The 22,692-nt window shown below is 42.6% G+C and overlaps 1 protein-coding gene across 1 annotated transcript in view; it reads left to right on the top strand.

Moving 5' to 3' along the window:
* The first annotated feature begins 8,590 nt into the window (after positions 1 to 8,590).
* The window catches only part of cbfa2t2 (CBFA2/RUNX1 partner transcriptional co-repressor 2), a 39,030-nt gene continuing 24,928 nt past the window's right edge, over positions 8,591 to 22,692 (top strand). Inside the window, exon 1 of the mRNA XM_022200607.2 lies at positions 8,591 to 9,086. Within this exon, the coding sequence (XP_022056299.1) occupies positions 9,059 to 9,086 (28 nt within the window). The 5' untranslated portion in view covers positions 8,591 to 9,058. The remainder of the gene's footprint in view (positions 9,087 to 22,692) is intronic.

The following is a 22,692-nucleotide window of genomic DNA, read 5'->3' as shown; positions in this document are numbered from 1 at the left end:
ATTTAGCACTGATTTTGAAAAGTCAGATAAATACCATTTTATCTCAAGGAGTTACCAAAATGAAAGACAGAAATGACTTCTTTTTTTTTTTTTTTAATCGAGAAACATTTCGATTTACAGTCAATTTTAGTTGTCCAGTTAGCGAGGATGAAATTTTAATTTAAAGTTAGATGAAGAGGTGTCTACTGGGAACTGCTCAAGATACAACTATGATAGGCTTTAACAACAAAAGCATTTTTTTTTAATTGGATAATTTATACATATAAAGTGATGCTGAATGGAGTTCAGCAGTTTAAAAAGCCGCCTTGATAATGCAGCAACACGGAGTTTGGTTTTGAAATCCAGCTAGGTTTGTGGAAGAGACAAATTATTTAATGCTTCAATAATTCGTTATTTTTTGGTATTAACAGCGATTTTACATGATTTTGATGTTTTTTTGGCTTCTTTTAGCACCCCATTGTTAAGGCCTGCAAATCCATTGAATGATTCAATCTCAGAACTCACAACAATGTTTGCAGCAAAAAAGACGACTGTGATATAACCATGGCGTGCCAGCTGATTTTTATGTGGCAATAAAGAACCATTTATTTCTCTCAGGAGTAGACAGAAAACAGTTTTTAAAAAAGCAAGAAAACATTAGAAGGAGAAGAAACTTTTTTTAGCTGCACCCAACCACAACTCCAACTAAAATGTCTTCTTGATGTGTACATTGGCAGCTGTTTAACATTTTACGAGCAATAATCTGATTAAAGCTTGTTGTTTTGTCTCGAAGTCACCATAAAACTGAATTGATTCATAGGGAGATTCTCTGTCTCTATCAAATGTAAAATACATTGAAATTGTTGTAAATGCTTTATACTTTTAACTGAGTAAACGTATGGTTTATATAGTTTTTTGACAAGTTCTCTCTCACCTATTAGTTCAGACAAAGACACTTGTATGCACAATGAATCACATGTAAATGTCTCTGCAACAATGAATTGGAGGCTTCAACGACTTGAGCAGCGTCTCAATCTAATGATGTTTAGCATTATGACAAAGTGTCTGACCATCTGACCTCCTGTCTATACATCTGTCAGTCTATTACTGTGTGATGTGAGTGGCAGGTGGCCAGCCTATCTTTCACAGTAGCATGGCTTAATGTGTTTTCAAAGCTTTAGTGACTGGAACAGCGGGATTTGTAAGGCTCTCTCGCACAAAGAAGAATAGATGTCCTCTCATAGAAAACACATTTGTAGCCTGGAGTTTATGTAGTCAAGCATAGCTGTTAAAGTTGCTTGTCATATGGGAACATAAGCACAATGCCATGTCTAAGTATATGGACAGTGCCGTATATTTTGATATTTCACTCTATTCTTGACTTGAGATGAAATAATGATTGATTGCGAAGCGCTGCTGTAAGTGTCTTTGAGGGTGTTTACATCCATACTGAATGAATGCTGGAAGATTCTCAGCCCTTAATGCACATTTTCCATCAGTGCCTTTGCATTGTCCTGAACATTTTTAAATGGCAGATCCAGTTCCTGTGGAGTAGAGTCACAACAACAACAACTTCTGAAGTGTTCATGAGTTGCAATACATTCTAACAGAGCATTTTATCCAGATATACTTGCTAAACTTAACAACTGTGAAGAGCTTCATTGTGCTTGTGTGTAAAAATCCAGTAGTAACAAGAAGCCATATGCAAGATAGCAAATATTAACTGCAAACCACAGACACGGTACACAGTAAAATAGAGAAATAAGTAAATAAAAAGAATCCAGTGAATACTGTAAGGCTTAAAAACTAAAAACTGTAAAAATAACAGCAAATATCTGAAAAATAATGTTTTAGCTGATTTAAATACAATTAAACAATGTAATAGTGTAGTGTCATAGATAGATAGATATGCATATATAAAAGTTTGTTTTGATGTGGATTTTGTTTGCAGTTTTGGCCTTTTTTTTGTAGTTAACATACAGGTTAATACATTTTTCTGTGATATTACGAGATTTTATCTGTAACTTAACAAAACATAGAATAATTGTAAAATAACGGTTCAAGGAATTATTAGCCATTTTTTAATTCTTAACATAACAGTAAATATCTGTATGTGTGTGTGTGTGTGTGTGTGTGTATATATATATATATATATATATATATATAGAGAGAGAGAGAGAGAGAGAGAGAGAGACAGAGAGACAGAGAGACATGGATATTAAGTGTTAAGTGTTGCCTGTTTTTAACGTGTAAATAGTATATATTTTTCTGCAATTTAACAAACAAGAATAACTTGTAAACAAAGTTAGAAACAGCTTTAAAAAATATTTACCATTTAATTTAAAAAATTAATTCTTTTGAATTATGGCATATCTGGAAAGTATCAATATATATTGTTGGAAAAAAATATAATCGAAAACTTTAAGAAATGTTTTACAGCATTTGTGAAGCATAACAAGAGTTCAAGTATGTAATGTCTTATTGAATACATTTCACATTTTCTAAGTTGTTCAAAAGTTTAAAATACGAACAAATCTTTGTATTTCTGCGAGATAAATGATATCAAGTGGAATAACAAAAGAAATAAAACCAGTAATTTATACACACTCACACAATTGAACACGCTACAACCCCCCGCATGTCATCTCTACACCCACAGTTCAATCAGCCACATATATGCATGTCTCAACTCCCCAAAGACAGTGGACAGTTGGGGTGTCCTGCTGATTAGTTTCAACCTCCCCCTGCTTCCCTCTGCCTCCTCCTGCTCCTGCCATCCTCCAACCATCTCTGCTTCCTTCCAGCCTTCCCTCCCCTACTCTGCTAAGGGCAACAGCTCCAGAGGTCTACCATATGGGCCAGTGTCTGAGCGGCTGACTGCCTGCCTCCCTGCAGCTTGCATGTGTGTGTGTGTGATTCAAGCCTTGCGCTGACTGTTTAGCCTGCCCCACCTGTTCCTCTGTAACAACAGACCAGACCTCTCATCTACAGGCCGCCCATGACAGGCTGGTGGATAGATGGATGAACTGATAACGGACAAAAGGAAAATAGATTGAGCTCGATGTGACAGTAGGGTTTTGTAAGACTTCTACCGAAAGTGACAGTCGGATGAGTGATGATTCTGGAGTTTTAATCTATCGGCGCAACTGGGAATCATGTTATTGTTAAGCACCTGCAAGCCATTTGAGAAATCGCTGGAAAGAAAGCGCAAAGCTGGGAGATCAGACTTAAGCTGAAAGACAGGAAAACAGATGGATAAACTGCAAAACAGACAAACAGATGAGCTGACAATAATACATGAAAAATATGGAATAATTTATTCTTAAAATATGAATGACAGACTGTGCGGCGAACAGACTGCAGCAGGCAGACACACCACGCTGCCTCCCAAACACCCGAGGACATGGGGAAGGATAGTAATGAATGAGAACTTGGGGGTGATAATGAGAGGTCAAAGAGAAGAATAAGTCTCCGGCTTGTACACCTGTGGCCCACCTTCTGCCATCCAAACCACCAAGCAACCTTTTTTTTTTTTTTAACCCCCACAATATTCAGTTACTCTCATTATAACCTACTGAATAATGTAAAGGTATATATGCATGAGGGATTCAAGTGAAGGAGAGGAGACAGGGCAGAGGGTTGCAGGGATCTACATAATAGGGCTATCTCTCTCTCCATCTGGTCATGTGTTTATAATCTTCCCCTCCTCCTTCTTAATGCCGGTCTATCTGTTCAACCCCTCCAACGATCCAGCCCCTCTCTAATAATATCATGCCTATCTATATCCCTCACTCTCTTATTTCTGTGCATACCGTGCATGCGAGTCCATGCAAATGCGTGTACGTTTTGTCTTTATCTGTGCGTTTCAGTGTCCGTTTGTGTGAGCTGACGCAAGCACTTTGCATCCTCAGGAGAATTAACCAGGCGTCTGCCACCTGACCCCGTTGACTCTGACCATCCTGGGCTCAGCTGATACGCGTGCCTTGTGGCCCCGACATGAGGAGGACAAAAAAGCATGCGGAGTGGGAGGAGGCCAGGGACAGAAGGACCAGCAGGCAATGAATGATTATGATGACTAGGGCCATCTTGCTGGCCTCGGTATCCCCCCCCACCTCCGCCCTCCTCCACCCGCAGCAGAAACCCTGGCCTTGGCCCTGGCTCTGGCTCCCACATGGACCAGGGATCTGGCTCGGGTCGGCGTGGGTGAAGTGTCACCACCAGGCAGGGTCTGGACTGTCAGCTGTTGGAGATGACAGGAGGAGAGGAGAGGAGAGGAGAAGAGAGGAGAGGAGAGGAGAGGAGAGGAGAGGAGAGGAGAGGAGAGGAGAGGAGAGGAGAGGAGAGGAGAGGAGAGGAGAGGAGAGGAGAGGTGTATGAAACAGAGGAAGAGGTAGATATGCAAACTGGTAAATAAATCATGAAAAAGTAATTGGTGAGGAGAGTGAAATAATGAAAAGACAGCAGAAGGAACAAGAAAAAAAGACACGCAGGAGAGAAAGATAATTTTGGAAGGAGCAGACTGAAACAATGGATGATAGGGAACAGGTTTTGCGGAGGTGTCATATCTGCCAGGCCTTATGCAACCTACAGAGCTCACACAGATGGCATGACTGCTGAGAAAGTAGGGTAAACACTCCCAGCTAATGACTTGCCCCCTCTTGACTTTGCATAGTGAACTGAAAGAGAAAATAATTGGAGAAAACATTCCCACATGGGGATTAAGAATCTGTCAGGTCAACCACTGTACAGTGGTGAGTGAACAGAGCTGCAAAGGGTAAATACTGAACGTGGCCTAATATTTTCATGGAGTCTTTTCACAGTGCTGTCAGCACCATCGAACCGCTGCAAGGCAGTTATTACTGAACTCAGTGGACTTTGCAGAGGTAGTTAGTCGGATGATATCTGGCGATTTTACCCACAGGGAGAAATACCATAATTTTCCAATGTAACGTCACTCAACACAGTTTATTAGTTAGTGTCAGTTCACACTAGAAAATAGCACAGTTAAAGGAATGTGTGCAGTCTTTTAAAACAAGCAGTGCCCATTTTGAATCTTGATGACAGATAATACTTGTAGGTCGTTTGAGAGAAGGAAAATAAACTGTAATATTAACTGTCAAAGTTTAGATTGCTTGAATCAATTTGCTACAGACCACGCAGCTGTTCACAGTAGAACTCCATATAAACACATTAGTCACATTTACTGTATTTTGCCTCTAAGAAATTCACTAAATCGCGGCCATTTCACCGATTTCATTTTTCTTTTTGATAAATTAAAACCTGAATGATTGTTTATGGGCTGCACAGTTGATCGGTGGCTAGTACTGTCGCCTCATGGCTAGACGATCCCAGATTTGCGTGCCAGAATGGGATCTTTCTGCATGGAGTTTGGATGTTCTCCCTGTGTATGCGCGGGTTTTCTCTGGGCTTTCTCCCACAGTCCAAAAACATGCTCTGGTTAATTGATAGTTGTAAATTGTCTGTAGGTATGAATGTGAGTGTGATTGTTTGTCTCTATATGTAGCCCTGTGATAGACTGACGACTGGTGTCCCTTGCCTTTGCCCTAAGTCGGCTGGGATAGACTCTAGCCCACCCGTGGCCCTAATGAGGATTAAGCGGTGTATAGATAATGAATGGATTTTGGAAACAGATGCCTGTTACCAGATCATGATCATACAGTATGTACCAACAATAGTACAAATGTGAAATCATGTCTTTGGCTAACTATGTCTAGTTTCTTTTTGCTCTGTTTGTGTTGTCCAGTAAGTTCTTAATGAAATATCGGGCTCCACAGAGCAGAATGGGTTTTTCATAGTTTCGTTTTTGCTGAAAACTCCAGCTTGCTTTGGAGAAAACAATGCAGATAAGAGAAGTCAGATCGAACTGAAACATTAAAGTTACAGACCAGAAAACTGAAACAGTGAGCAAGTTGGTCAGATAATTTTCTGTAGATTCATCACTATGAATGACCCCTTTCACATATAAGTAGTAAAATAATCAAGTGTTGATTTGAAAATATCTTATTACTGTGTGATGGCTGATTTAATTTGTGCCCTCTTCCATTGTCTCAGCCAAAGCATTGAACTGAAAATGCAAAATACTGATTCTTGATTATAAATAGTGATAGCTATCCTGACATAATGTTAATGGGGTAATGAGAGAGGGATACATGTTTCAAAAACTTTACAGCAGCTCAGTAGATTATACGTTTGGACAGTCATTCAGTCAGCTCGCAGGTCATGGCAGCTTATTTGCTGTGTAACAGTCCTTCTGGTGTGATTAAAGAGGCTGTGACAAAGACGCTGAAAGGCGATGAATGGGGGCAATGGCCAGCTGTCACACAGAGGGACCATAATGGCCACTGAAAATCCCACCACCGTCTGAGCTTTTTCTTTACTGACTTTAGCCTCCTGCTAACTGACTAGTCACCTCTTTGTTAACCTGTCACAGAGCTGGTTGACAAGATGAGTTAGATAGGCCATTGTTGTCACAATCAAAGGTTTTGATTCACTGAATGGACAAGTTACTGAATGAGAAATGGACTTTGGTTACAGTGATGAATGGATTTCCACAATGAAATTAATGATCACACTGTAATAAACAGTCTACTGGACTCACTTAATTGCTTGAAGTCCCTTTCTGGTGAAATTAAAGCAAGCCTTTATGTTTTTTATTGACAGGAAGACATATCATGAGCAAATTAGGAAGTTAAAGCCATTACTAAGCCGCACTACATTCAAACTGCAATATATCAATAATTCAAAAACACAGATTCAGACTTTGGGGTCTCATAAAGAGCAAACCAAAGGAACCAGTTTTGCCAACTTTCAAGGTGGAACTTTCCATGTTACTGCTCTATTTCAGAATTGGTGTGAACTTGTATGGCTTAATTACTTCTATATTACAACTTGCTGTATGTAAATAGCAATGTAATCAGTAATTAATACAAACAATACCAGTAAAAAAAAAAACAAGAAAAGGACTCAGAACGCAGTACTTCACCAAGGCTGTTAATTCCAGTATATGGCATTGTCAGAAATGCAGCATTTCTTTCTTTTTTTTTAAATTCAGCATTTGTTTATTAGTTATGGATGATCAGAAATCACGGCACTCTAGAATGTGTCCATTTAATATAGATGTAACCAGAAACAAAATGACCTTGCACTGAGCTTAGACGTGTGTTATGCTTGTGTACGTTATGTACGGATAGCGTAACCTAACTATGAAGCGGGCGGCAGGAATTGATGCTCCTTGTATAATTTCCGATGGATAAGACCCGATAAGTCCGCAGTAGTGGATTTGTAATAGGATCACAACCATGTGATTGTCAGCAGGGAGCTGACGTAGTGTTCATTTGTTGTCATGGTTACAGTGACGCTGTGTTGCTATCTCGCAATGATACAGACATCTTAAACAAAGCCGTGGATCCAGACTATAAGCCACATCACTGCCAAAATCTAATCAGTTGATCCTTGTGTCATTTCTGACCTTCCCTGAAAATTTCATCCAAATTCGTTTGGCCATTTTTTAGCTATGTTGCAAACAGACAAACAGACAAACCAACGCCGATCATCACATAACTCAGCCACGTCCTTGGTGGAGTAAAAAGGATAATAAAAACACAGTGATTGCACAGTATATAGAACTATGTACAAGAAAGAAGTCTACATTTGTCCAATGTGTGTCTCAGAGTGAAACTGATGTTCTGGTTGCTTATTTTACACTAATATATATATATATATATATATATATATGAGAATATGCATAAATCAATAGCGATATTTACGCAGGGATGTTCTTATGTAATTTGTAGAAACAGCACAGTCAGCAGCATGTGTCACTCCTGACATCGACTGACACAGCGAGACGTGACTCTTGGCTCATGTGTCCCCAAACTGCAGCTTTCCCACCCCATCCCTCCACCTCCCGATCCACATCAAAACAATTAGTGTCCCTTGGCCCCTGGCTTTTACACATAAAGGAGCAGGGGAGGGAGGAGGGAAACAACACGGGGGCAGTAGCCGATGGCTCCTCAACTCTTCCATAGCAGGAGTAGTAGGTAATGACTCCTGCCTGCCTGCCTGCCTGCCACGGTGGACCTTAATTTGTTATTGTAGCAGAGCAGCTGTGCAGCATGCTGCAGAGAGCAGGTGGCAGCCTGGCAGGAGTGGAGGATGGAGGGAGGGATGGGAGAGAGCTGGAGGGGGGGAGGGGGGGGCAGGAACGTGTGGCATATGTGGGTGGCTGTGGGAGGGGAGAGATGATGGAGGTTGTTGGGGAGGGTGATGGTGGTGGTGGTACAGCTCACATCCCTCTCAGCCCAACATCCAAATATTATGCTTGTGAAGAAGAATAGCAGGTGAACCTCTTGGATGGAGTCCAGATTCACTCTGGCTGTGTGGGCTAGCAGCAGGCTCAACAGATGACACACCAACTATTGAACTTTTTACGCACGGCTCTGCTGGTAAACATAAAAAAATGTCAGCACTCTCAAGCACAAACCCACCATCCCTTCCTCCTCCTCCTCCTCCTCGCTGCCCTTGATCGTTTCAATGACAGTTCGTGGAGGCATTCGAGGCTACAGATTGAGGCTATTTAAAAAAGCAACAAAACAACGAGGAGGGAAAAATCGAAGCAGCCAACAAGTTGAGGTCATAAACGACTTTGCTCAAGGCAGTGGACGTGCTGTCTGCTGCCAGGATTACGCCGAGCAGGGCTGCTGTGTCCTATTGCTGCCGCTCCGGAGTTAATCATCACCGAGACACCGTTTCTCTGCTGGAACGGAGCGGTTATTGGCTTTCTCGGTTAAATGCTTACAATTAGTACCGCCCACTCACGCACACTCTGTGCTTGCTCTGAGCGAAGATCCGATGCCTTAGTTTTGCACCGCATCGATCGTCTCCTGCAGATCTTGCTGGTTTCTTTAATTCAGAAGTGTATTATTATTATTATTATTATTATTATTATTATTATTATTATTATTATTCAGAGGAGGAGGACCAGGCAAAAAAAGAAACAAGACAAGGATCAACCATCATTCTACAAAGAAGAAGAAGAAATCTCCAAAATTCGAAGGGCATGGTCGGAATGCCGAGTGCTTTAACTTGTAAGTACGCCTTTTGTGATTTTTTTCCCCCACCTGTTATAGAGTTAAATAAAACATCAGACCTGAGTCCCTTCACCTTGACATCTATCCACAGGTATATCTGCTGCACACTTGCACCTGCACACTGTTGACTCAACAAATACTCCATATGCTCTTCATCTCATTCATGTGTTTTACATAATTAAGGGGCCACAGTCTCAGCTAAAGAGATGTCTCTGCCTGGTAATGAAAATATAGCAGAACTAGGCTCAATCTACATAATGTGCCAAGAAGACACCATTATTTGCGGCTTCTTCTCCCACAGGGAAGGCTAAGTCTGCAGAAAAGACCTTTGAATGTGTTACTTCAGATTATATCAAATCATTATAATGAGCAAACAAAAACTCAGTCGTCCCTTTGTGCGGTAAGATCTTACGCTCATTAGGATCCATTAAGGAGTAAGAATAAACTATGCATAACACATACTCTATTGGATGCATTATCCTTGATATTGCCCCCACAAGACAGCTATTATGCTCCCATTTGATTGAATAGCAGCTTGCGGTCTATGTGTCTTTTCAGCAGAGGATTTGGAGCCCTTAATCCACCAGGCTAAGTTTCTCTCTCTCTCCCTCTCTCTCTCTCTCTCTCTCTCTCTCTCTTTCCACCATCTGGAGTTTACAGCTTTTCAAGACAAAAACACCAGGCGGTGTGAAACCAAGCTGGAGCTGCTGCTTAATGCCAGGAGGAGTTTTTTTTCCCTCTTTGCCTGCAGTTTCTTCCTGCTTTTACATCAGGGGTCAATAGTACAGTCCTGAAATGCAAGTGCTGCCAGTGGGGCCCAAGGGCCGGACTGCGGGGCGACTGGTTCTCATAAGTGTGTGATGAGTGCAGTTATGAAGGGAAATGTGTGCTCTAAACCAGATTTTGGGGTCACTTTGTCACTCAGTTGCTCCACATGTGACAACCACAACAATGACTGCAGGATTTTCTGTTTGAATATGCAACCAGTTGACAGTTAAAACAATTGTTAGTCATGGAACAGAAATGAGGTCAGCATCGCCCGAAGCCTTGACTCTAGACATTTGTTGCTGTTGTTCCCCTCAGAGCTCCAGTTTGTCCCCTTTTCACCGCAGAGTAGCAAATAATCGCTTGAGAGACATGACTGTGCTGCTGATGGGGATGTTGATGATGACAGTAGTGATGACAATGGAGCTACAGCGGCCACCAGGGAGCAGCAGAGTGTGCACTGTAATGTGACACTGTAAACACGATAGATGCTGGGTTTGAAAAACGCATTCCTCTTCTTGGAAAAGTTGATTCTGACTCTAAATCAAACAAGTTAAAACATCTTCTGCTTTACCGTAATCGTCGTCTAGCTGGGTCACTTTGATGTGCAGAGAGCCGATCAGCTTCCTGGGAAGTTTGGATGCTCTGTGTACACTGGGACAAAATGTGTTAAAGAGCATTTAGTCTCAACATTGCTACAGTAGTCAATCATTTCCATTCTCCCTTGATTCAATTAGCCCTACTCAAAAACATGTGGATAATTTGGAACCCCCGATAATTTTCCCTTTTTGGCTTTTCTTCTTTTCTTTGGGGTGGGTTACAGAGTCGGATTCCAATCCTATGACATTAAAAGGGGAAATAAATGACAAAGGGGCCCTGCAGTTTTGCATTAGAGACTTAATTGGTTTTGGCTTGAGTGGGCTGTTAGCGTTGCCAGACGTGGGCCCTTTGTGTTTTGCCATGTGGGAGAATTTCCCTGTGCTGGAGGTACAGAGAGAGGTGCCTGCAGATCTTTTCTGACTCACCCCTGCACAGTTTCTTGTCTTTGTGGGTTGTTTGTAAGCTTGTGTGTGTGTGTGTGGGTATATGTTTGCAGGCATGTGCAATGACATTTCAGCTGTGTCGGTTGAAATATATGCAAATCAGTTAAATTTTATGTCCTTGTTGCCTCTTTATGTGCTATAAATGTCTGTATTTGTGTAGTGCTGTGTGTCATGCATGCCGTTGGCTGCGTTTTTGCTAAATTCGTGCGCTGGGGTGTGTGTTTGTGTGTCTCAGGCTGTGAGCCCAGTATCTTTCTCACTCCCTCTGGTCTCTGCGTGGGTCTTTTCCACCAGCACTACCACCTGTTAGTGTTTTACTCAGGCCCCAGGGCAACAATGACTGCAGAACCTTCCAGATTTGCTCATCAAGCCCATCAGATCGGTACCCCTACCTCAAATCTGGCTCCCATTTCCTATCGCTGGACTGATCTTGGCCAGTTCCTCGCTGCAGTTTAGCTGAGTCAAGATTGTGCACAGTTGAACAGGTTCGAGCTGAGCTGAATTTGATTAATGACTCATGAGCGTCAACATTTTATTCTATGTGTTGCACTGCTGGATCACACTTAAGTGTTTGCCAAGTGTGGTTTTAGTGGGAAAAGAGATGTTTAAAGGCTGGATTTATCGGGTTATTTTCTTGCCCGGTGCTGCACATATGTCAGCCACAACAAAGATTTCGGCATCTTCTATTGGAATAATAATCCGTGAACGAATGACAACTTAAATAGGCTTTAATTGCAAGTGCCATACATCTACTGTTAATCATCCAGTGCAGTGAAAGCTGCAGTCAGAGATTTAAATGAGGACTGCTTGTAGTGAAGCGTTTACTACCCTTTGACAGGAAATGAAAATATATCATCTCTGCAGCCTATTATCAAGTTCACTTGTGCTGAATTCCAAAACCGCTGCAAACAGCATCATCAGTCTTTTTGAACAGATAGGATTTGTCATGTTCCATGTTTCGTGAGACCTCTGAGCTTTCTGTCCCATTGTCTGTTTCCAATCCAGCACACTGCGTTCCCCTGTCTATTACTTCAGACAGTGTGGCAACCTGAAGCAAAGCTTTAAACCGAAAAAAAAAAAAGCAGAAAAAGAGAGGAGTGACCGAACAGTTAAAGGAACTAAACAGTGAGAGAATGAGAGTAGAAAGGGATTAACTGTCAGGGAGAATGTGAGGCTAATTGAAGCCAGTTTTGCACAGCTGTTTCTTGTTGCCGTGCGGCACTGCACAGAGCGGCCGGGAGGATAGGATCCAGATGTGATCTCGCACCGAGGATCACCCGGCAATAACAATCCTCAGAAATACCAGCCGTACAGGAGACGAAGGACATTAGAGCGTCAGTGCTCGTCTACCCCCTCAAAACATCACTTCTCCACCTCTGAAAGATAACCCAGCTGTGCTTTTCACTCTTGATTGCAGGTCTCAGCTTGGTCCCTGAGTGTTGTTAACTCTGTCATTTTGTTATACTGCCAGCCACCGCCATGACCTCTGTATTCAGGTGTCAGTGGGTAGCGTAAACATCGCTCTGACACATTTGACTATTCCAAAAAGGCGGCTCGCAGGATTTGAAAATGGTTTTGCATATTTGTCATATGGCTTTTCAAGCGCTCAACCAAAAGGGATTAAAGCCTCTTTTGTGTGATCATCTGTTAAAAGTGTTGCATTTAAATCATCAAGGGGAAAAAAAAACTTGTATCCTTTATTGGGATGGAGAGATGCAGGTCCTGTGGCTGTGTGTAGGTATTTATTTGCTCGTCTACTTTAAGAGGAGGGTCAATGGATGGGAACAAAAGGGCCCCAGTCACTTCAGAGTGATCAGGCGAAGCAAAAAAAAAAAGCAAGTGAAAGAAACTTATCACCACATTATGCTTTTTTAATGCCCGTGTCTCTGTTCCCACTCCTCATTCCTTTCACCCCCTTCCATCATTTCCCACTTGGCTCAGACAAAGAGGAGTTAGCATTGGTTACCCTTTTCTCCACGCCTTCCAGGGTTACTCCGGCGCTTCTTTCTCACCTCCTGTTTCTGTCTCATGTTTCTCCCTCCCTCTATCCATCCTTTGTTCCCTTTTCTTTGTTCCCTCTATTCCTTTCCTATCTTTCGGTCCCCACTCTGTTTTCGCCTCCATTTATTTGCCCTTATACCTCTTTCCATCCCCTCTCATCTGTCTTGGCCACCATGCAGAGAGTCCGACTGCAGCTGGCCTGTCGTTGACCAGAGGAAAGCTGACATCCAGCTGTGTATGAGTTCTTATTGAAGGCTGAGTGTAAGGTTCTGACCAGATTCAGACAATATCACACCTTTTTAAAACCACTCTTGCCTTTTATGTATAGAAAGTTGTTTTTCACTTCTTTTGTCAACATTATGTCAGTTTATTAAAAGAGTAGGTAAGCCAAAGTGATCAGTTATCAGCAGCAACATGTGTAAAGCTTATGGAAAGCATATGCTACAAGTACATCCAGCAAAAGTTTCTGACATTGTTTCCTCTTGTGTGAAATAATTGAATGAAGATGATGTGTTGTCTTGGTCTGGTCTCACTTTGTATATCTGACACGCAAACACACATGCAGTGAATATGAGGACTGTAGCCAGGGCCAGTATCTCTGTTCCCCTCCATGTCAGTTGTGAGTTTTATGACTTTTGTCAAGTTCATCTCATCTGTCCCTTCTCTGATTTCACTCCTGCTGTGCCTTGCGTTGTCAGAGAAGAGGACCTGTGTTCTCGCTACACACACAAACTCGCATCGCAGACGGTCTGCTCTTGCTCCCAGCGTGGATCATGTTCTGGGTGCTGGTGTTTATGTGTCTTGTCCTCAGCTGGTGTCCCTGCTTGTTGTCTTTGCCTGTTTGTTCTAGCAGAGTACTGTAACGAGATGTCATACCAGCGGTGAGTATGCAAAGCAACAATAAAGCAGGTGCTGCCTCGGTTCCCTGTTGTTCACTTAGATATTTGTAGCATTTGGTCCACAAAGCTAAGCAGGAGCAAGTGGGAAGGCAGGAGGAGGTTTCGCTTACTTTGTTATGTCTCGAAAATAAAGACAAACCAGAGCAAGTAAAACTGTAAATACCCACACATGCCTCCAACCTTCTATTATAGTTCCACACACACACATTTGGGGATTGTATTGCAACACTGACAAGTCCAAACATCCCTGAGGCTTAACCTTGGGAAATGCCAACACATGCCCCTGAATGTGTGCGTGGGTGTGTGTGAGCGGAGCCAGCCGTTATCTTCCCCCGGCTTTAATTGAGCCCTTCAGAAATCCCAAAATCTATTACACACACACACACACACACACACACACACACACACACACACACACACACACACACACACACACACACACACACACACACACACACACACACACACACACACACACACACACACACACACACACAGCAAAGCCTGGAGGCTCTATCTGCCTGGCCAGGTGTTCCCGGCTCCGCTGCCAGATGAACCACCTGCAGATCACAGGTGTGGCCATCGCCAGGGAAGAGAACAACACAGCTGCTCCTACAGCCTCAGGGAGAGAAAAAGAGAGAGATGGGAGGTTCGTATAGCTACTAGCAGGAAACTTCACACTTCACATCAGGTAAAAAAGAAAATAAACTGTGTAAAGTAACATTAAATCATAGTCGATGTTGTCATCACCACCTGCCTTTCAGAAAAGACAACTTTTCCTTTTCTTAGCCCACTGGCAATGTGCATTTAATTGAGGCAGCTCTGTGTGGTGGCACTGACAAGAGTGGGAGTTGTTATGACTCTGGACACAGCATGCAAGTCAGTTTTTTATAATAACACTGGAAGCAGAAAGCGATATTCATGATATTGCTAATTTTCTCTGCAAGAGGCCAACCAAAAGCAGGCACAGAGAAGTTCCACAGGCGAAACAGAACTAAACCTTTGGCCTTTTTTTTATACAACTGAGGGAAATTTTCTGTGTAGCTCGATTAAAAGATTTTATGTTAATTACTTTTATGTAAGCAACTGCACGGCACATTAAAGTATAATTCTTAACATAAGCACTTTACCACATGTGAAGTGACTTTTGCTCCAGTGCTGGCATTAACTTTCATTCTACACAAACAACTATGCATTAATCATTGCTAATTAACTGTTATCGAGATTTATTTATGGCTTCATTCTGTAACATCCAAACATGTGGGAAGTAGAGGCAATGAAAATTGACAGTTCTGAAGTTTTAAGCTCTGAGTGACATCTTTATAAAGACAAAAACTCTGTGAATGATGAGTTTCAGATTCGGACAACAATCGATTTTCTTTAAAAAAACACTGGTGAAGTCATAAGTTTTTCTTTATACCAGCCAGCTGTGAGCAATACACTGTACCGTACTGTCGCTAAAGTACAGCTTCTTGTCCTGAGAGGAATGTCCTGTGCGTAGTAACTCACTGTACGCGTTACATCTGTGTGTGGGCTCGTCCACATCTTCTCCCAAACATGGAGTTGTTTATGGGAACTATTCATGTTTATGTGCCGACAATTGGGCGAAGCTGCCAACACAGAGCAACTTCTGATCTGTGGTGTCATTTTCCAATTAGCAAAATTGGTGCATTTAAGATTTAACTGTGAGCCCCATAGATGGATATGCCGGACGATGTATCTGCTGCATAAGTTAAACAAGGGAGCAGCTGGAGAGGCTCGAAGAGTGCGCGGTTGTTGAATATCGTTTAAGTGAAGTTATTGGTGAGAGGGGTTTGGCGTCTGGCTACGCACTTGGCTTCGTTGTGTGGAAACTTCAAGAAGATGCAGCCAAGTGAGCGTGTGACCCGCCGCTCATAAATTTTATGCACACATGCAGCCGCTCTCTCACTTCGTCTCTCTCATACCAACACACAAACATGTTCTCACTCACTTTCCCCCTCGCTCATGAAGACACACTAATGCATGCATTTCTCACTCTCCGTCATACTCACACTTAGTGTGTTTACTCATCACTATTTGTCTCTGCGTAGTTTTACACTCTTATACAGACCCGTAGCACCCGAAGAGAAGCCGTGTGTCTCCCCTCTGTGTGTGGAGTGTAATAGGAGATCTGATGGTTTTCCGTGGGTGAGTAGGCGGGTCAGGCCTTACTTAAACTAATGGCTCCCAGCAGTGTTGAATAGCCAGACACACTGGAGCCGAGGCCTGAGGTTTTGGAATGCCACTGCCGGCTCAATGCCTGCCTTTCATCGGCACCGAGTGAAGGAGAGAAAGAGAGGGAGAGTGAGAGACAGAGAAAATAAGGGGAGGGAGGAGGAAGAGGAGAGGGGAGAGAAGAAAATACGGGACTCATTTGTTATGGGTGATATGAGAATGACTGAAAAGGAGGGTGCGATGGTTTTTGAATGGACGGACGGAGCAGGGCGAGGGCAGGTCGGTAGACTGGTGGGGGGAGGAGGTGAGGGGAGAGGCGTGTTGGGGCTTCTGGGATGTCAGGAGGGGGTAAAGTGCCATTCGGTGGTTGTTTTGTGTAAAGGCACTGTGGGACCCCCCTGAGCAGACACCCATTTGTTCTTAATGTCTTTGAGATGAGTTGCGAATGAGCCTTGAGGGAATCATTTGAGTGAAAATCAAAGACACGTCCAAACTAATGCAGATATTTTGAAAGTCTTTTTGACCTTCCATCCAAACTGCGGCATTGTTGCCCAAAAGATAGATCTCGCTGGATGCATTTGAAATTGTCATAACAGCTATAGCTTGACAATTTGCCCTGTTAATCTACTAGAGGTGCTGCATAGTCATGTTTTGATGATTATTTTATGTTCTACTGGCATCCCCTACGACCCTAGTGAAGATAAAGCGGTGTATAGAGAATGGATGGCATATATTTCCAGTGGCTGCAGTGACGCACCATGCAGTTCAGCAATTTACTGTTTAAGCAATGCAGCATTATTTAACATCCACCAGACTAGCTTAGCAAATGTTTCTCCCAGAATTGACAAATGAGACATCAGTGTGTCATGAGCTCAATTAGCTTTGTCATGATGACTCTGTAAAAACAGATGACTTTGTCAAAACAGTTTACAAAGACGCACCATGGGAAATAAAGAGTGCATCATTTCACTTGCTGATTCATATATGTTCAGTCAAATATTAATGAGTTATTGCAGGCACAGCTGCAAATTCTGTAAAAAAAAAATCAGTCTGAGTGCTAAGATTGCTATTTTGAAATAGTAGTGGGTTTATCCGCAAAGGTTTTAGTGGTTTAGGTTCCCTCTGTATGTACTGGTTCTGTATCTGGATACTGGAATGAAACATAGTGCAGCAAGTCTTGGTATGCAACGCAAGTAATATTCACAGACGAAAGCTACAGTTATATTTTCTACATCTGCACGTTTCCGTGTGTCCGCTAGGGTCTGTGTGATCCGAGTTCTGTTATGTGACGTCTAAGTCAACAACAGTCTGCAGACCATTCTGTCCATATCCGTGTGCAGCCCATGATTTGTGTCTGCAGCTACAACACCACAACAGCAGAAGTGCGAATGCTTGGCAGTATTGTGTATGCGTGAAATACATAGAAACGACCTACTGTTCATGTACTAAATGATTATGCATCTGTGGTCGTTGGCATTCTATATAAACAGCTGGTGTTCAACATGTATGGATAGTGATGAGGACAGCGACTCGACTAAGCTGGCATTGGACATAACTGAGTCAAGTATACAGTTTTGTAGTACCGAACAGTTTCAGCACTGAGCGCGTACAGCACTTGTAGGACAATCAAAATTCAAGGTAATTCAGCTCAAGTGAGTTTCTAACACTGTGGAAGCTATCCACATTTTCGGCATGTGTCTACTTCCTGAAGGCAGTATGTACCAGTGTAAACTCAATACATCTTGAACGTGCAAAAGCACCAGTAGCAAATATTAAGGTGTTACCCCAAAACAGATACTCCCGTTGTGAAAATTAATAGCGTCAATTGCATTGCAAAACCTGTCACCTTCTGAACCTCAAACCATGCCGGCACAATCAGAACATAATTTTGTAGTATTATAGCTGCTTTTGACAAAGAAACTGCTGATATTGGTAATCCTGGCTGTTTTGTTGCTTGGTATCAGCTGGAAACCACATTTTCTGGTGTTGACCAACTTTATTTTAAACCTCATCCTGAGTGATTACTGAAAGAGGCACAGAATTAGAAGATTTGCCCCTTCAACCAAGTAATCTATGCCAGTGGGCATGTTTGTGAAATGATTTATCCACTCAGCCACACTGCTTACCCGAACCATTTTGTGGTTTGCCAACTGCTATTTATCCAGCTATTTGCGAGTGAAGGAAGAAGAAAGGTTTTAAAGGTTCTTTTCCAGTTTCTTTGGCATTTTAGTATATCAAAATAGAAGCAAAACTGTGCGTGTACAATGTGTGTAGGGTATTCTGGGAATCTCACCATCCTCCAATGCTCTTTAATTTTCACTGTCCAGAACCAACACATACAGTAAGAAGGAGCTTTACGCTATCCGTTTTTCGTTTACGCGACCTATCATTCATCTGAGCCTGCAGACAGAGAGAAAATAGCCCTCACTTTGCCCTTGATTACTACCGAGAAGCATCATATTTGATCTCCAACTGTGTTTTTTTTTTTTTTTTTTTTTACAGTAAACGGTCTTCCAGACAGTCACGGACCTGGAAAATGATGTGTCCCTATTAGATAAATGTGCTGTAGTAGATGTAATGGAAAATGTGGCCTTGCAAGATCAGACAGGGAAATCTATGGCTGCATCAGATTAGCCGACATGAGGAGGAAGGACAGAGGGATAATGCTGGTAAGATGGGTAGAGGGAAAGGGGGGCAGCAGTGATGAGGTTTGGTGGGAAAAAATAGCAGCACCATGAATAATTACCCGAAATTTTTATCGGCTAGCCGGACAGAGAGAGGGAGAAAGGGGAGGCATCTGGTCTGTAGACGCTTTAAAGGGCCCTGACACACTAAACCAGTGTTCTTGGGCTGTTGGTAGTATCTGGTGATGATCATTTTTGCTGTGTCTGCTGCCAAAGACTCATCAGCTCTAATTAGCAGCTGTGTGTTTTCACTGCATTTTATTTTCACCAACTGTAAGCAAAATGTGCTGCTTCAGAATGCTAAGGGTGATGATGATACTGTTTAACTTTTAGTCAGCCATGTTGTTTTCTTTGTATTCAGCTTCCTCATCTATGAGTGTACGTGCACAGCGGTGGTCATGTGGTCATCACTTTACTCCGTCTTGAATTACAGCATAAAATGTATACAAGCAGGCCTGAACTTTACATACAAGCCTGACTTTGTTTGTGCTAGTTCATGTTGTGTCAGAGCCCCATAGAGACATTCTAGCCAGTGAAGTCAAGACTGGTGGGAGTTTGGCCTGAGAATGAGCTGTTCTGGCTCACTTCCACACTGTATGACGATAGGCGGGCTTAACAACCGATAAGACCGCATTCACACTACAGACACATGCACGCACAAACTCACAAAGATTGACTTCACACAGTGGGAAACTGGAAAACTTCTGACTTTTGGAAGACGTAGCTGGGAAAAAAAATACAAAGCCACGTGGGTTTTTTTTGTACTTATAAAGATTTTTGTCATCGTCTCATACTGATTTGGTAGCAACTCCCAATAAAATCCCATCACCCAGGTTATTCTCTGAAACCCCTCAGTGAGTAATGAAAACAAAATGCTCTCACCATGTGTGAGTTGTGTTGCATTATGGAAATGCATGTAATTCCAGTTGTACACTGTGTGTTAGTGGCAGAGTTTTCTCCAATGCCCAGCAACACTGACGAGTCCTGCTGCCCAAGTGACCTTATGCCTTCAGAGGATATCTCACATTTCCCAGTTTCCGTCTTTCTGCTACCAATACTAGAAGCCTGCTAGTTAAACAGTGAATGTCAGGTCGGATGTCCGTACGGGATCAGGATCGTGAATACGCAGCTCAATGGGTGTGGGGCCAGATTGCGAAAGCTCGATGACCTTGCTGTTCTGTTGAGCTCCATATTCAGTGAACCCACTGACCGAGTGAGAAATCTACAGCTCCTCAGTCATCTGAAAATGAAACCCTCTTCTACGCAGTCTAATATTGGCACACACACAAAACACCCAAAACCTTGTAGATTGTACCTTCTGCAGCTAGTTTCTAGAGTCACTGTTATCTTTGCATGTGATGAACCTTTAAACTTGTTGGTATTTTATATTATTCAGCTGATACTACATGATAATACACCAGTAGACTCCACTGCAGTTGTTTTCCTGTAATGCTGTTGTTGGTGTGAAAGACCACCTGAGTTCATTAGTCTTTTAGCAGAAAGGGGGTCAACCATCGGTCCTCTTTTAGAGATGCAGTTTTCCACTCTCAGCAGCACATGCACTACTTCTGTATACCATTCATACAGCTATAGACGGGCTTCTTCGGCATCTATTGTCATGATAATGACACCTTAGAAAACGCAGTTCTCTCCAGAGGCACAAATGCATCCAATTATTCAGAAGTGTAAAGACTGTTAAAGGGAAATGGTTGGAGTTTGTTGTCAGTTAATGTGCACTGCATAAATGACAAGGTGAGAAAGCATTGCAAATACATGTAAGTGAAGGAATGGACTAACTTTATACCAAATCTTCATTTCTTAATTTTCTTTGGTTTGAAATGTACAAACACAGCCAATTGATGTTTTAATTTTAGTCATTCCTATCTTGTTTACTAAATCACCAATTCCTAAATCCCTCATGTTTCCTCTTCTCCTTCTCTCTTTTTTTCCTGCGCTTTCTAAAAAAAATGCTGTTTACTTTTTCTAAAAGTGGAAGTTTGGCTATAGGGAGCGTGTGAACAGAAACAGATGCTGCATACTCTCTTGTTCTGTCACTCTCTCTCTCACTCTCACACATACACACAATGGCAAACAGCTGTGTGAGGCTTGAGCAGCTACAGTAAAAGGAAACCGTACAATATGCATACAAACAGCATACTGTTTTGATATTAAAAGCTAAGTAAAGCACAGAATAGTTTTTTCTCCTTTTTGGGGACCTTTTTGGAAAGAGAATTATTCAGACCTCAGGCCAGTGTTCTTTTTATTCATCTCTTGTGCAATGACTAATTCTGGTAAATAATTCTCACTAACAACTAGCAATGACATCCAGCTTTTCCTTCCATTTAAACAGCTCAAGGTGCTATGTCGGTATTTTGCTACAGGTACCACTGAGACAATGAAAGAAGCCCTCTGGAGTAAAAGATTGATCTGTTTAAAGGCTAAGCAGACACCCAAACACTGCACAATGGCTTTTAAGCCTCCATTTAAACCCACTTCAACCGTGCGTGAAAAAAAGCCACCCTGTCATTCATTTGAATGGGGCCAGATCGTCCACACAGCAGGGGTGTCAGGACAGGGTTGTCCAACAAGAAAGTCAAACTGGTCTCAGTTTGCTGCCATGCATCGTGTCATACTGGAAGGTGCTGTGTTGGCCAAACCCTTACAAGCATTCTCTTCTGTTTGCTTTGTGAAGATAAAATAGTTGCCACCCTGATAACATAACAGACTGAGTAATTCAGATAACTGTGCAGTGTTTTGGCATCTGATAAGCTTGTGACTGCATACAGTATTCTGTATTTGAAATCTGACATCCTGGTTTGAATTTCATTGTCTCACAGCACTTTTCACCCAACATTTCCACCCTGGGCTACGACCTGTGCTGTTTGAACACGGGGCTACCTGCTACAACTCTGAAAAGTTACTATGGCAGCAGCTATTTTGTGTTTCATCACAGCAGTATAAATACACTGATTAGACAAGTAAATACCATTGATCATTTTGTTATCATGCAGTGCACTGCTAGGAAACCTTGGTCCTTGCAGTCTTGTGGATGTTACTTTGATACATACCACCCACCTAAACATTGCAGGCCATGCGCACTCCCTGATGGCAACAACACTCCCCATCACCCCATCACTCACAGTCCGTCTTGCCACACCACAAAATCAGCACAGAAACAGCTTAAGAGGTCATTGACCCGCCCTCCAAAATTTCAGAGATTCCAAACAGATCGGGGATCCATTGGAGGCAACCAAACAAACCTGATCCACAAAGGCCCAACCGATAACATCCTGGTACCAGATGCTACAGGATACCCCAGAGGCCCTATGTCCATGGCCCAGTGGGTCAGAGTTGTTTTAGTGGCACAAGGGGAACATACACAGTATTAGGCAGGTGGTTTTATTGTGGTTCATGTTACAAACTAATCTACCAGGACGTTGAACTGAGTGCACCTGCACTGGCAACCCTGCTGCACTGACGGAGTGCTTCCATGCAAATGAATGAGGGCTTACGTATTTCTCAGGATTCGAGTCTGAACATGATCTAAAACTTGCTGGGTAATGCCATATACAGCTCAGTCTGAGTCACTTTGTGATAATACATTTGAATGACAACTTTTTTGAGAGAAACTTGCCCCTTAAATGATTGCAGAGCTTAGTCTAGATTAAACAATTACAGTGAACCCTCGCTATAACGCAGTTCACCTTTCACGGCTTCACTGTTTCACGGATTTTTTTAGTGCATTGTGTTCTGCATCCTGATTAACTAAGGGACTGACCAACGTGAACAGTCTCCGCGCCTCGTCTCCTCTGCCGTACAGGCCAGCTCTGCCTGCTGTGGAACGCTGGATCATTTCTCTCCTTGGTCTCCATGTAGTGAGACACCCTGAAAGACGGAGCCGACGGAGCAGCCTTATTCTTTTCCCCCGCCGTCAACCAGACAGTAGACGTGGTCCCCAGCCGTCTCTGGCCACCACAGCCACGCTCCCCAGGATAAGAGCGCAGGCGCGAGCCTT

Source organism: Acanthochromis polyacanthus, chromosome 5 (genome assembly GCF_021347895.1).
Source record: "Acanthochromis polyacanthus isolate Apoly-LR-REF ecotype Palm Island chromosome 5, KAUST_Apoly_ChrSc, whole genome shotgun sequence".
In the NCBI taxonomy this organism is placed as follows: domain Eukaryota; kingdom Metazoa; phylum Chordata; class Actinopteri; family Pomacentridae; genus Acanthochromis; species Acanthochromis polyacanthus.
Note: the sequence above shows the minus strand (reverse complement) of the source record. Positions and strands in the feature narration are given on the sequence as shown.